Source organism: Mercenaria mercenaria, chromosome 16 (assembly GCF_021730395.1).
Source record: "Mercenaria mercenaria strain notata chromosome 16, MADL_Memer_1, whole genome shotgun sequence".
NCBI lineage: Eukaryota > Metazoa > Mollusca > Bivalvia > Venerida > Veneridae > Mercenaria > Mercenaria mercenaria.
In genome coordinates, this window is record NC_069376.1 from 18,922,993 (window position 1) to 18,939,195 (window position 16,203).

Here is a 16,203-nt window from a genome sequence, read left to right on the forward strand (position 1 = left end):
ATATATTAGGTCATTAGCAATATATTTAAAGCAGATTTAGATACTAGTATATTTTATTTCCAAAACATGAACTAGTTTTCTGTGATTTATGATATCAGCTCTGTCGCAGTTACTGGCTCAGTGAGAATTGAGTATGGGTGGTGCAAAACGTGGCATCGTTAAATGGCGTATCTATAAGAAAAAAAATAATTCAAATGTAGAGCACACAGCTGGTAAGATTACAATGTGCGATAAACATGACAGTACGTGGTGTACAAAGGATCTAACGTTTATCACATTTTTTCAACAAACGATGTCAGTTTAAGATACTCCTAAAAAGATGGTTCCATGTTGTATAGACATGTTGAACAACACCTTAAAATGATGGCTGATTTCTGCCATTTCGTGTTGGCTGGGCGAAAACACGACAACATGAAAACACGAAAAAAAAAAACCTCGACAAAAACCTAATTTGTCTGTTTTCGTGTCGGCTGGGCGAAAACAAGACTTTTTTACACGAAAACTTGACGTTTAAAGGGCGCCGACACGATAAATTTATCTGTCGACTTTTCGTATTGGCGAGTATGAATATGTCGTGTTGGCGCCCTTTATTTTTCGCGCTGTCGTGTTTTCGTCCCAACGACACGAAAACACAACTCGACAAATTAGGTATTTGTTGAGTTTTCGTGTTGTCGTGTTTTCGCCCTGCCAACAAGAAGACACGACAAATACATTACTTGTCGAGTTTTCGTGTTTTCGCAGGTATTTGTCGAGCAGTGCGGGGTGGGGGTGCGAAAACACGACATTCGACAAATACCTAATTTGTCGAGTTTTCGTGTCGGCGGGGCGAAAACATGAAAACTCGACAAGTAATGTATTTGTCGTGTTCTCGTGTTGGTGGGGCGAAAACACGACCGCACGACAAATAAAGGGCGCCAACACGACCTTTATATACCCGCCAACACGAAAACTTGACAGCTAAATTTTGTCGTGTCAGTGCCCTCTAAACGTCGAGTTTTCGCGTAAAATGTATCGGTTTTCGTGTTCATGGTAACACTTGGAGTTCACCAGTATTACACCACACAAAACGGTGTAAAATATATCGATAGTATAACGGTCAGTTAACTGGAAAGCTTTGTATGTGAGTCTTAAATGTAATGTTGCTTGCAAGCTTATGATATTTATTCGTTTTCTGTAAGACAAATTTAGTACATATCGTCAGCTCATGTTTACTGGTGATGCAGCAGGCGCGGACGATAGCTCGCATTTTCACTACCGTACATTAATAGGCTCAGTCAAACCGCACCTGTAACATTTTCGTCAATGTCAGGCGACATATGCATGTGGTTTTCTATCTTTTCTATCAAATGATAAAGTGATAGGCAATTTATTACATGTTTTCATTAAACTTTTGAAATATTACAGTGAAAATGATTAATTGATTGATGTTTATTCCGATAAAGACACATATACAGATTAAATACGCACACTGAATTGCTATTAAAATACAGATGAATTAACTAACAAATGGCAGTTTATCATATTCATCAATCATATTATTCCAGCATTATAAAGAATAAATCAATATGTTATAATAAATATTAGTTTTACAGGACTGTTTGCTGTTTAAGCAGAAACTAAGTCACGCAATTACTAGTCTATTAAATACAAAATGAATTCAAACCCTCCCCCCACTTATCTCAGTAGGGAGAGCGTTGGTCTACCAAACCGCGGGGTCGCGAGTTCGATCCTTTGGCGGGGCGTATGTTCTTCGTGACGATTTGATAAAAGACATTTTGTCTGAAATTATTCGTCTTTCACCTCTGATAATTCATGTGGGGAAGTTGGAAGTTACTTGCGTAGAGCAGGTTTATACTGGTACAGAATCCAGGAACACTGGTTAGGTTAGGTAACTGTTCGCCGTTACATGAGTGAAATACTGTTGAAAAACGGCGTTAAACCGAAAACAAACAAACAAAACAAAATAAATCCATTTAATTTAGCTTATTTATGCATGCGTATAATAGTGTGCAATACCCCTGAATTTCCAATGAAAGCCCAAAAAATGATTTAAAACATTTTTGCCAAATTTGTTGACAAATACTGTAATTGATACTTCAGTAAATACAATGAATCACAACATCAGTGACCAAAATTTATCATGTCAATAAACAATATGAATTCTATCTATAAACACCAAGAATCATTTCAATAAACACCATGTATCACATCGAATGACATAATAAATCAATATAAATCACACCAATAAACAAAATGAACTGAATAAACAATATATCACACTGATAAATATTTCAAATAACTTAGCTTACTTCTGAATTTAAAAAAGTACAAGTGTTGTGTGTTCTGAGAAGCCTCGCGTCAACACGTGTAATATAATAAGTTCAATACATTTTTCATTTTTTTATGAGCATGTAAAAGTTGATATAAATAAGGCCTTCTTGTGGTTCATCGTCTGAGTTACCGCGTTTCTTCATTCTGGTGCTTGGATATTTAAACGTGCATGCAGCACTCTTTGATCGACTGGTGCTGTAGAGAAATCCTATGAAAAAAATATCAGTATGTCCAACAAGTAAAGACTCGAATTTTTACAGGTTTTGTTTTGCAAGATCCCTTTTCATTCACACGCCTACTTAAACTGCGATAGAACGTTCATAAATGGTTTGCGAGAATATTAACTGCTCAAATGGACCTCGAAAGATTTATCATTAACGATCTATATGTATCTGCCTAAAATGCCCTTAAGTCCATCAAATATGCAAAACTAGATTTAGCAGATTTCAAATCGCAGATACGTTTTTTCATTTCCTCTCGACCCTCATTATCTTGCGTAGGCCATTTAAATGCGGTTAGCTTGATGCACTCAAGAAGTATTGAATCTACTAGCTCTCTATCTTGTCTGTAAAACCAGGTTGCGTAAAATGCTTCAGATTGGATATCGAGGGCGAGCTTTACTATGTTATCAAGAAAATCTTTCCAGTCACACAATCCATTAAATACAGAAAACTCTATCTGGTTCTGTACCATCCATATCATTGCCTCGATGTTTTCAAACACATAATGCTCGTAGAATTTGGCAAATTTTATGTTCATAGTACAAAAAATGACGTTGTAACCACTAGGAGTTGGTTCAATTGATCTCCTCTTCAGTTGAGTCAGCTCTTTTGCACAGTCTGAGCATGGCGAATAACTCAACACAATATCAAAACTTATTTGTCTGTATGTCTGTTGACTTTCTTCTTCATTTAAACAGTCAAGAAGTTCATTAACTTGTTGTACGAAAAGCATCTCCGCGTGTCGTCCTCCAGCATCATTTTCAACCTTTGTCCATCGTTCGCATTGCGGCAGTGACGAACATCCTGATTTGTGTAGTAGCCTATTCTTTTTAATGTTATTTTTGCCTGCTTTTTTTATTCGCATTCGATATAAAAGAGTTGTCGAGTGAGGCCAACCTCCCGATAAGCCGTATTGCCCTCTATGGAAAAATCTCTCGTAAAAGCTGTCTTCGTCTATTAAACTTAAACAGTAACATGATATTTTCATCATGCATGGCGGTTATAAAGTTAATAAATAAAAACAAATCTTTAAGAACCCCCCCCCCCCCCCCCAAAAAAAAAAAACCCAGATAATTTAATTACAGGTACGTAAATGAAATATATAACTTTTTAAAAGCTGATGTTTGTTTAGATGTCTTTGTTTCTATTCTTTATTTAAAGTATATTTTTGTTCACAAGATGTTTCAAAATGTTTGATCTGAAATATGTTGTTCGTATGTTAATTTCAAAATAATTTTGATAACTATTATCGTTTATAGTAAAACTGCTTACAAGTCTTACCTACTACTCATCTTTTAACATATGAAGTTTTGAACATATGTTACTATAACATCAGTTCGTGCTCGTGTTTCCACAGCCACTAAAATAAATCTAAATATATTTATTGGTAAATTACGATAAATCATTTTTATTTGACATAGTAGTTCAGCTTTCATATTCTTATGACCATTATAATAATAAAATAATTAGTGACGCGTTTCAAGGAAATACGAGGTTTGAAAGGGAGCGCTGTACCTCATTAATCAGGATTTATACGTACTTTTACATTTTTATCTATTGTAACCATATTTACAGTAACATCTAAAACCATGGAAGGATATTCAAAAGGAATACTTGCATTCAAGAAGCGCAGCTCCGAAAGAAATTCTGTAGCATCGTTTGTACGAATGTGTATATAACTCATATGTACTAAAATAAATAAACAAAAAACTGAAATGACAAGGATGACAAGCAAACAACAACAACAACAACAACAACAAAAACGGGACATTATGGGACACCACACTTAAGCGCTCACTGAAAAAAAAACATATAAAGAATTTAAATTGATTAAATTTATAATTCACTCTAACCAACAACCATGTTTTGATCTATGACAGTGTAAATAAAAGTATTCCTCGCATTATGGTAACATAAACAGAATATGTAACCACGGAAATGTTATTGTGAAGATATATAACGAATCATTTACGCATGTCCACAATGCCTTTGTAGAAGGCAGAGGTATAGGGGAAACACCATTCAGGGTCCGACGAGATTTTTTTAGACAGCCCTTCACTCATTATACCTGAAACTTTAAGGTAATTTCGAATCGTTCTATATGTACGTACCGATTTAATCAAGCACTCGATAAGTGATTTATCAATAAAAGCGTTTCTTCAGCAAAGATATCAAGGAAGATGTTAGAGTGTATATAATTGGTCGTTGGTAAAGTTTGTTTGGTGTAAATCAAGATCTGTATCTGATCTGACTTGTACCTGATTCTCTAAAATTATCTCTATAAAACATTAAGTAATTTACGAATAAGACAACGTGTGACATGGTTTTAATTTGTAATCATAGCATTTGGAAAGTATATGATTATTAACAAGAAAAGAGAAAAGAGAATTATAAACAAAAGTGAGAAAAGAAAACAGGATGAATATCCAACAGATAAAACAAAGCTCCAAAATGCCTCCCAAAGAATAGCCTGGATTGTGTAAGATTCAAACAAGAAAACAGAAGTCTTATCGAAAAACGAGTTAAAATGAAGTTAAAATTAATTGTATCGTTTTAGAAATCACTTGCATGTTTTTTTTTTTGTAGAAGTATTTCCTTGTTCTTCCAACAGTATATACCCATATAGTCATTGATAAGGTAATTTGCTATGTACTTCAAAATAATAAATAAAAAAAAAATAATTCATAAACTCAAGAAAACTTCCATTTATGTAGAGGAAGAACAGATTTATACTGTGCTCAGCTAGACGCAGTATAAATGTGTTCTTCCTCTACATAAATGAAAGTTTTCTTTAACAAAGGTAATTTATTGTGAATGTAGCTCTACAAATCAAATTAAGTTCATTTGATGAGGAATTTTAGATTTTAGCATCTAAAGCAAATATTCTAGTGAAAGATGCGCCTTGGATAGCATTAAAAATGTCCAGAAGGGATTCGATTTCTCAGACTTGAGTATATGAATTAGAACTATTATACCTGGTAAGTTTTTGTCAGTATCCAAAATCTCACTGAATAGACTTGTGAACCTAAAAAATATTTGAAGTACATTGCAAATTATCATATCAATAGACTTTATAAATCAACTTACTATAAAGCTTTATCTTATTTGTTTAAATGATAAATTTGATATTAGGTATTGTCTATGTAGCCTAAACTGATATAGGTCAATTGTGAATATAATCAAGGCCTACGCATGGTGCATGTATATAGTCTGATTTTTGACGGTTCAAAGTTTAGATGCGGGTATTGAACCACAAGGTTTTTAGCCCGAGTAGTTAAACATCCAAGGATATGAACGATGAACCATCATGGTAAATCACAAGAAGACCAAGTTTGTTTTCTTTCTAACATTCTCAATATGATAAAAATCATGCTGTACCTCATTCACCCAAGTAGGAAGGAACTGGACATCATGCGGCAATTTAACGTTATAATGGACGTTCTAATGTTTTCTCTCCGGTCCGCACGTCGATCGTTGTTTATTTCGGAATATACAACGCTTGAACAACGACAGAGCAATCCAGCCATGTTAAGTATGTGATATATTTGCGGAATGTTCAGTAACATATGCAGTGCAATATGAGAACCACAGCTGCATAAATATATTAAATTGAATTTACCCAGGTAATATTTCCACTCGCTCAAACTGTTCTGCTCTTCGTTCTATTCTTCTCAACTTTGCACTCTTAGCTAAGTATGAATTTATTACAAAAAATATCTACATGTATATTGTTTATTTTCTAAATGATTGAAACAGCAACCGTATTTTATTCTATTTTTTTTTCTATTAGTAATTTTGATTGCTTTCACTACCTTAACCATTTTACAACACAAAATGGTATTTTGTACTGTGAAAGCATTTTTGCCTAACAGAGGCTCATAAGATACCTTATAACTTTATGAGACGTTATGGCGGCGTTCAAATAAATCGTTTCAGCAGCATAATGATTATATCGGCAGTCGATTATTTACCTACTTCGTTCTAAATTATCTTCACGTAGCCGATAGATGGATTTTCAGTCATGATAATTTGTTTAGTAAGTCCTATAAGTCTTATTATGTCCCCGTCAGTAAAGTAGATTTTTCGAAAGCAAAAAGAGCAATAATCATGGATAGAATCAAACATTACAGAGTAGGGCTGCCGCAGATAGAAATATATAGCCGACGGGTTACTTCCAAAGTATAAGAATGGATTAACGCAATCCCAACATAAACACACGCACGCACGTACGCTTGGAAGCAAGCACGCTTAAACACAACAACATACAAAAACTGTGGACGGTGGTTGGCGAAGAACTTTTCAAAAAGTTAATTTATATTTATTCCACACTGTTTGGAAGGTATTAAATACTAGATTTCAAAGACAGACCAATTTTGAAACATATTTCTTCAATCTTAAAACTTTGACCGTTGTTGTTTCAACAGTTTAGTGTAGATAGACATGTATCGTCTGCCATTACAACATAGCTCATCCTTCAAAGGCGTACTATTTTTTTCATTTTCAGATGAAAACTACTGACCTCATTGCCTCATCAGTATATTATTATGAAAATTTGATATATCATTTTTTAATTAAACATTAACTTATTCTTGTGGTGAAGTTATCGCTTATAGAGTATCGCTGTCATGTACACTTTATTTCGAAACCAGACGGGGTTTACACAGCGCAGCTTTCAGGCATCCAACGCACCGCAGTCAACTTAAATTTACAACCCCATCAGAAACTAGTAATGCCGGCTCGCTCTGGCGATTTGGATTAACGATAGAATTTTTCTATGAAATAAAAAAAGCAGGAAATACATGGCTTTCAGCTTCTCCTTTCATTGCAAAAAATGTACCGGCGACCAATGACATTCATGTGACAATGAAACATAAAAGGTGATTGGCTTATTAAATAATGACCAATAGAAACGGGTCTTTCGAAGCAGATATTTTTCTCCACAATCTGCCTTTTAATATACACGGTACAAAGGTAGTAATACATCGCCGAATATGTCTCCGTGATCCACTCGAATGTTGTCCATATCAGATAAAGTGCCATTTCCGCACATAGTAAGGGCCATCATCAGGCCAGATATAAGCTTACCCAGAGGAATGTCTGCAACGTCTTATGCTTCAAAGTTTATTTTGCAGCTGGGTAGAATGAAAGTGAAAGAAGGTTTTTCCCTACGTCTAGCTACGCAGTATTAAAGTTTTGATCGCATGTCTCGGTCATGTGACCATGGCTTTATTACATTATGGTACATAAACGATTTGTATACTAATTTCTTGTGATTTTCAGTAGCCAAAGATGAATACACTAAAATCATTTAATTGAAAAATATTTGCTGATTGCATCAGCATATCAGGTGAAAGTTTTTATTTTTAAAAACATTAAGTCATTTTTTTTTACTTTTTTGTGTGTCTTATGAAATATATGATTATGCCAGTAAGCACTTCTTCATTATGATTTGTTTTCGTCAAGTACGAGCTACATAATATTATGATGCAATGTTAACAAAACATAAGCCGAATATACGATTTATTTGGGGCTATGTAACTATTGTGTTTTAAGCGGGTTTTCTAGTTCATCGTAATTTCACTAACTTCAAAACAAGTCAATTACATTTCTAATGCCGTTCATATACCAAAATTTAAAGTAAACACTTTGAATACCAATACCTACTAGAAAACCATAAAGAACATTATATATTATTTCAAGAATAAGCTGCTGTACATTTTTGCCGGTTTTCTCTGCAAAGTGTTTGTCGCAACTAAAATTATCACCTTCATCAAAATAAAATATGTCTGCCACTAACCCTTATAGAGAACTTACTTTAACTACGTTAGTTTCATACCGATGGCGTATTTGACGAGATTCGGTTCTTCTCATTGCAATCAAACGATCAAGTAAACCCCAAAAATATATTTCAAGTTTAGATAATGTTGAATCTGAGGATTGTACAAATGATATTCCTTATAGATTTTCTATGGACAAAACGATTAATTCTTCTGGAAATAAGTTATTAGATCTTTGTTTAAGTAGCGAGGATAATTCTCCGTTAGAATATGAAAACTTTTCATATATCAATTATTATTTGAATATGTAAAATGTTGTATACTTTTGAATTGTACTGGTCTTTCCCTTATTTTGCAAAGTTGCAATAACTAGATATTATGCTCATACAATTGCGTTTATACATTATATTTAATTTCATGCTTTTCTCTTTGTAAACATTGTGTTGTATAGGATTGTACGCCACAGTATTGGCGATGAACATTTATTTGTTTATTCCAAATAAAATATTGAATTGAATTGAATTGACATGTACACAAAGAACTGAAAATAAGTAGGTAATTGTATCTTCGTGTGATAATTAGTCGAATTTTTGCTATTATCACCTTTCTACCAAGTGTCGCAGTATTAAATGTTTATTTCGACCATTTGTCGCATCAAGGGCTTCAACAAACTGCCGCAGTAGGCCTAATGTCATAATCGGTTAACTGTCGTATTCGACCAAATGTCTTTCGACGAGATGTCCTGCACCGCAAAAATAAGCCGTCCAGTTTTAAAACCCTGCACAAATTAGAACTTTAAATGCAAAAAGTAATCCTGTCTCAAACACTTCTTGTCACGCCAGTTCTACTAATTAACATGACCGGTCTTCATAACACAATGCAATGTTTATCACGTATTGTGTAAGTTATTCGAACCCGTTGGCCGATTAAATCATAGGTGTATTTGTTTGTTAGGCCAGACAGACGTTTTTAATGGGTAATTGTCTTTTAGCATCGGATTATTTTCATTTAAGAAAGTGTAACAAATCTTAACTAAACAAGAATGTCAGAAGTATAAGCAAAAAAGCAAAATGTATGACATCAATATCTTCAGTATTTCGGTGGTTACGCCGGTTTTTAAACCGTTATTGCATATATGTACTCTAAAGTTTGCCGGTCTCAATAATAAGACATCAAACCCGAAAATTCAAAATAAGCCGCGGCCTATTTTCGGGATTTCAGGGTATACTGTAACAAGATTATCTTTTTGTAAAATCTAGTCAGCTGTCCGTTTGTTAACCCTTATACGCAATATTACTGAGACCAAAAATACTTGTATATCTTCAACCAGTTAGGCAAAATAAGGAAACAGCTTCCATTTAGAAAGTGTTGCTTTGGGTTTATATATTGCAATAGCTGGTTCTCAGCTTGCCATCGCATTTTCAGGGGCTCGCATAGAAAATGCAGGGGCTCGCATAGAAAGCAAGGTAAAACAGACTCCGTGAGATTCGAAAGCTTTGGTTTTTATCCTAGTTTGTGAGCATTGTCAAAAATAAGTAAATTTATGTTCTCTTATGAAATAAATTGTTTTAATTTTGGTGAGTATCGTCTTGTCTAACATAACGCATCACTGCTAATCCGCACCTGTATTTGTATTTATAGTCGTATCAGTTCAAATACTAGTCTAACAAGTTTTAATCCCACGGGATTTTCATGGGCAAATTTAGTGCAGTGACAAGTACATTCTTTATCGGAAATCCGTAGAGGACAGATCGTTTACAAAAATTTAAAGAAGATTACGACGGAAAACTGCAGCGCTACTGTTTTGAGAATTCACAATTGAGATGAGTATACATTATATATTTTCTTTAGATATCTGCGCTTATAATTTTGATTGCTGAACTTTTTGTTTATACGGCATTTGAATATGTCCTCTGGAAAGTAATGGAGACACGTGTTCATCGTACAATCAGCAAGATATTGGCTATTTGGTTTTATTCAATCACTGACTGAATCAGTCTGAAGTGAATTTTAGTTATAAAAAAAAAATAAATAAATAAATAAAAATAAAAAATAAAAAAAATAAAATTAACAGACATAGTGAGCTGACAAACACTCACAGGTAAAACATGGGTGTGGTCGAGCGTTCTTTTTGTTTGCATGTACATACGCAAAAATGCAGTACGTTAGTTCCTGTACATTATTCTCGGTCATTTTTATTTATGGACTTTAATCATATGTACAATATGCATGTACTGGTTTCACCCGAGGTGTAGTGAGGTTTATGCATTTCTAACGTACATTGTTGCGGAAATATTTTGTAACATGATTTAGTATCGCTAGGATTAATCAAAGAATTTTGCTTTGTAGCCTAATATAATTAAAAAAAAAATCACAAACTTTTAAGTCATTAAATCAAACAGAAATATACATTTGGTTGTTTCTTACCAATTGTCAAAATTATACGTTAAATATCTTGCTTCAAATGATAAAAAACATGCTGCATAGTCTAGTTACAGCTTAACAGATCCGATGAGAAAGGAGCGACATACAATTAATTGGTTCCATGCCGTTTTCAACAGTATTTCAGTCAGATGGTTAAAGTGTTCGTAGAGACTGCACATGGGAAAATTGGTATGTAATAAGGTAATGTAAGCTTACGCTTTTTACGTGTCCAGGAACGAAATTGGCTATATTAACTTGATTAGCTATACTGACAAGAGAGCGTTCCAGTTGGGTTCGTACCATGGAATGAAACATTAACAGCTGACAAGAAAGATACGTGTATATTGGATGTTTTCATAATGTAACATATTGGTTAGCTGCTGTTTGTTAGATATCGAAAGAAATGTAAGATATATTTTCATTTTATACATCACTAGGGTAACCTAGATCTCAACTGTTGTAATGTATAACAGTAAATGGTAAGTGATGCTTATGAAAATTAATAACATACTGTCACAATTCTAAGTCGTAGAAATATTTCTTAAAGCACGAAAGCGTCATGTTTAAATCAAATAATTCACGGATTTATAGATATATTATTAATTCATTGTAATGAAATTACAAAGCTCTTTCAGAACTGTTAAACAATATAATCCGGACATGTTCGAAGTAAGGTAAGATGTGCTTTTCATACTTAAGTCTGGTTACTGTTTCTGAGAGTATTTTACATAAGAATAAAATCCAGCAAAACAACGAAACTTATGGAGAACGGTGCTATAGAAATAAAAACACAAACATTCTGAGCTAAATGGAATAAGCCACACTATACTTGGGAGTGCCACGAGTGATTTCCCATGAACCAAGTTAATCGAACCGAATCTGCTAATACTTTGCATGGTTCCGTTCTGCAAAAGATTATCATATACAAGGACTAATATAAATTAATACAGATTATTGTTATATTTTGAACAATATTCAGCTTTAAATGTATTTCTTAATGACTAAAATATGGATTTGGGTTATCAATTTTGTTACACGCTAATGAAATGCATACACATTAATTTTAGACGCAGTTCTAGCCTATACGATTTGATGCGGATTATCCATTACGTCAACAACTGTAACACCAGCATTAACACGGTCAATCTCTGGTATAAGGGACTGCAGAAAACTAATGTCGTCAACCGGCTATTCTCCTAATGTCTTTAAACAGTTTAGCTATAGGAGCGGCGTGGCATGGTCGGGATCGGCAGCTATTGGGGCACCTTGTGTTGAAAGGTAACTGCTGTACCTGGTTAATTTTATTAGATCCGATTTATCTAGGTCCGTTGTAGCATTACTTAACTGCCTGCATGTAAAAGAATAAGTTATAAAAATGCATTGATATGGAAAACGAAATAATCAAGAAATATCGAAAATAGGTGTAAAACAGAATTGAATCAATTATGAGAATAATGTTAATAATAATAATAATAATCATAATAACAATAATGATATGAATAATAATTTCAATAATATGAATGCAAAGAAGACGTCACATGAAACTGTCCAAGCATATTCTGTTTATGACGTAACAAGTCAGTGGCAGTAAGACTCTTCTAATTGAAAGTCTTATGGCTATTGGTTTCCTATTCGTCCGCCTGTCCTTCCGTTCGTCTGACGTTCGTTCAAAATAAATAGATAATACATTTCGACTGAAACCTCAGCAAAAGGTTTCATGATGACCCTAGCTTATAGTAATCGAACTATTGGATAATATGTACATGTACCTGAATGACATTGTAACATTTAAAGATATACAATATGTAAAATATTCAGCGAGTTTCATAGATTTTGATACATCTTAAAAAATTAAGGTACATAGCAAAAGGTAATTTCTAGCTCTAGACTTTTAACTGTTTGTCAATGACCTGCTGTACCTATTGAGTAAACGTGTATTCACTGCATACCTCGTTTTGGCGAATTTTATTTTCATAAAATGTTGAGTGGCCCTCAATACACGTAATGTGCATTTCGGTATGACATATTGTAAATCTTATTAGTACTAAAATCTAAAATGCATTACATTCGTTGAAATCTATAGTTATCATCTTATATCATAGAGATCGGTGAGAGCATCTTTGTCACGTTTCTCATTAGTGCGAAGTACTAGAACCTATTAGGTCTGGTATGTTCTGCTCTTATTTTCATAGTTTTCTGCACCTTCGCGCTGCTATGTTGCTTCCAGGCATTTTAGCTGGAGCTTTGTCTTTCATATTTTTTCATCATTTTCATATATACCATGCTATATATTTACAATATGCCATAATTTTCATTTGAAAATTTACAATAAAGTCACGGCCTTATCCCACATAATTTTGTTTTGTTTTTGCTATATTACTTGGTACATTTACCTTTGTCATAGAACCGATGAACTCCCTTATGCAGTCAGACCCGTACTGTAGACAGCCTCCATAAAATATAACCTGCTTACTATGGTCACACGTCACCTGTCTTGCGAAAATATATGTTATCACAAATACCGGCATTTTTCAGTCCCCAAGGGAGGTTCTGCAGCCGGGTTTGACTGTATATATATATATATATATATAAATACCCTAGCACCCACCAATAAATTAAGTAAATTTATGTTCTCTTATGAAATAAATTGTTTTAATTTTGGTGAGTATCGTCTTGTCTAACATAACGCTAGGGCCGTCATTGATTGGGTCTTTTGCATATCGACGATACCGATATATCGGAAGACAAATATCGACGATACATCGATATATCGATTATTAAGTTAGATTAACAATCTCTTTGTTTATGGGCATGCTATATACCTTCTTGTTAATGTTATGTCTTTTTTTTGCCTACTTTTTATATTACTGTTTGATTCTGTTGTATTTGTATCTATGAAGCAAATAAAATAAATGAAAATTAATGAAATCTTTTATAGATCTTCATTCTGTCTTCACTCCTCTTTTGCATTTATCCTAATTTACAACCTAGTAAACTATAATATCAGGCACTGGAGTTGGGTTTCAAACAGCTAAAAATCTGCATTTCTCTTCCACAGATATCTATTTATTTATTAAATTAATTAATTAATTTATTTACAATGTTTTTATCTATATTTTAGCCTGTTTCATACCCTGTCTTAATTTTTACCTTGCACAAGTTTACATTCGGATTAGGTACTGGCACCGCGTGTTTTGTTTGTTTTTTTTTTTTGTTTGTTTTTTTCTTTTTTAACTTCTGCCCAAGTTTTCAATGAGCCTCAAATTTGTAGTGTTTTACTGTTTGTTTGTTGTACTGAAAAGCATGTTTAAGCAACACCCTGTGTTTCTACGAACCCAAACAAAGCTTTTCCTTCCGTCTTTTGACTGTTTTTCCACTATTTAAGCCGGCGACGGCTTCCTCTTCGGCCATCTTTGATTGCTATTGTTACGGGCACTAGCTAAATTCTGTACCTTTTACTGAGTGATCAGCTATACGCGAACAAGTAAAAGCCGAGATTGACGTAGAAACAGTATATATACTCTATGTTTTTACATGCACAACAACGAAGCGACCTTTCAAGACAGGACAACGTAACTTTTTGCAAATAGATTCTGAAGTTGAGCCCTTTTTACTTCTACCCATATAGGTAGTGCCGGCTAGTGGGAAAAGACTGCTACGGTACAAGTTTAGACATGACCTTTTTTGACAACTTCCGTTACTTTCGGCACATTTTTGCAGGCAGAAAAAGTTGTTTTAGAGGGTCTGAGTGTTTATCTAGACAGTTGTTTTTTTCTCTCTGTAAAATATCGATTTTTGAAAATGGGAATCGATAATCGATCGACCAAAAAATATCGTTGATACATCGATATCGTTTCTATCGATGACAGCCCTACATAACGCATCACTGTTAATCCGCACCTGTATTTGTATTTATAGTCGTATCAGTTCAAATACTAGTCTAACAAGTTTTAATCCCACGGGATTTTCATGGGCAAATTTAGTGCAGTGACAAGTACATTCTTTATCGCAAATCCGTAGAGGACAGATCGTTTACAAAAATTCCCTCCCACCCTTCCCATTACAGTAACTTTGTTGTTTTTTAACATATTTCTGCCGTCAAGTTTAATCTGTTTCAGGGTCACAATGGTGAATCATACTGCTGAACCCTGCCACAAAATGTACTGCTGCACCAAACATGTCACGCCGCTTCTGTAATCTATGGTATATTAGAGAATAAACTCTACAGTGTGTGTGTATAAACTCAATTTTGCTAGTACGCTTCTGTTGGTACATTTAATCATCATGGAACAATACGGTTGAATGAAACCGGCTTGATTTTTAACTGCATGTATTCATTTATAAACATTCCGAATGTTACTATCTTTTTCTTTTGGTACTTTGTTTGTTGTTTTTTGTTAAATTTGGTTTGAATTTAAGCACGAAGATAACATGAATTAGTGCGGGTTTATTACACAAAGCGATAGCATGCAGGTTCGCCAAATTCTGGCATTGTATTTGCAGAAAGATGGTCTTAATGTCATTTATTCTGTAAAAAAACAAACAAACATAATTGAAATATTTTTGTAGGACATCGTTTTGTACATCGATTTATAATTCGATGACAGCTCATGAACATTACCCAGTTTTTCGTGTTGTTTTTGTTCTGTTTGGTACATTTATTTTATCTGCTAGAAACATTGATGATAGTAAATACTCGGAAAGCAGGGGGTGGAGAGAGCCTTTTCGCTGGTCAGAGCCTCGGATTCTCCCTACCTCCCCCCTCTTATATAAAAATATCATAAAAAATAGAAAAGAGTTAGGGTTGGGGCAGCCGGCTCGCAGCATACGATTAACCTGTCTTTCTGGGTAGTTTTTAGATGAAATTAAAACAAAAAATAATAATTATAATAATAATAATGCGTAAAGATTAAGATAACATGACAAGTATTTGTCATATTACATATGAATTGTCCATTCTGTATTCTGTCTTACTGCATATGTTCATAAATAGTCCGGTATATTTTATGTTTCTTTCGGCATATTGATTGCTTAAGTACATGCATATTTGGAAAGAATTATGATATTTCTGTCTATATATATTTCGAAGACGTTCTATTGATGCATTGTGTTATTGGGATATTGATTGTTATATGAACAGTAGTTAACCACCATCTTTGAAACCAGTTTAAGTTGTTTGTTTGGTATTAGTTATATAGTAAAGGAAAGAAATAAGGCGTGTATGCGTATATAAACTTGATTTTATTAGTAAACATACATTATTTGCATTGATCTGATTTCATCAATTTAGAATTATTATTGTCTTGACTTAAATGGCGCTTACAAATTGTAATCTTTATTCGGGGTACAGTAAAGAAAGTCTTCTGTATTAAAATGTTTGGCTCAAGTCAATTCTAATTTCATTTTAATTTTTGTCCGTGTTGTGAGCAATATTTAGTGATCCACAAAAT

At 33.8% G+C, this 16,203-nt stretch overlaps 1 protein-coding gene and 1 long non-coding RNA gene across 2 annotated transcripts; one reads left to right on the plus strand and one right to left on the minus strand.

Moving 5' to 3' along the window:
* Positions 1–1,252: 1,252 nt before the first annotated feature.
* On the minus strand, positions 1,253–5,591 carry LOC128549833 (uncharacterized). The gene is made up of 3 exons (XM_053527503.1): positions 5,528–5,591; positions 3,834–4,241; positions 1,253–3,514 (listed from the first exon to the last, which is right to left on the minus strand). Exons 2-3 carry the CDS (start codon positions 3,842–3,844, stop codon positions 2,728–2,730), a joined length of 798 nt encoding a protein of 265 aa, XP_053383478.1. The 5' UTR covers positions 3,845–4,241; positions 5,528–5,591; the 3' UTR covers positions 1,253–2,727.
* Positions 5,592–9,414: 3,823 nt separating this feature from the next.
* On the plus strand, positions 9,415–15,719 carry LOC128549510 (uncharacterized). The gene is made up of 2 exons (XR_008367768.1): positions 9,415–12,031; positions 14,872–15,719. It is a non-coding gene; the product is annotated as an uncharacterized LOC128549510 (long non-coding RNA).
* Positions 15,720–16,203: the final 484 nt, after the last annotated feature.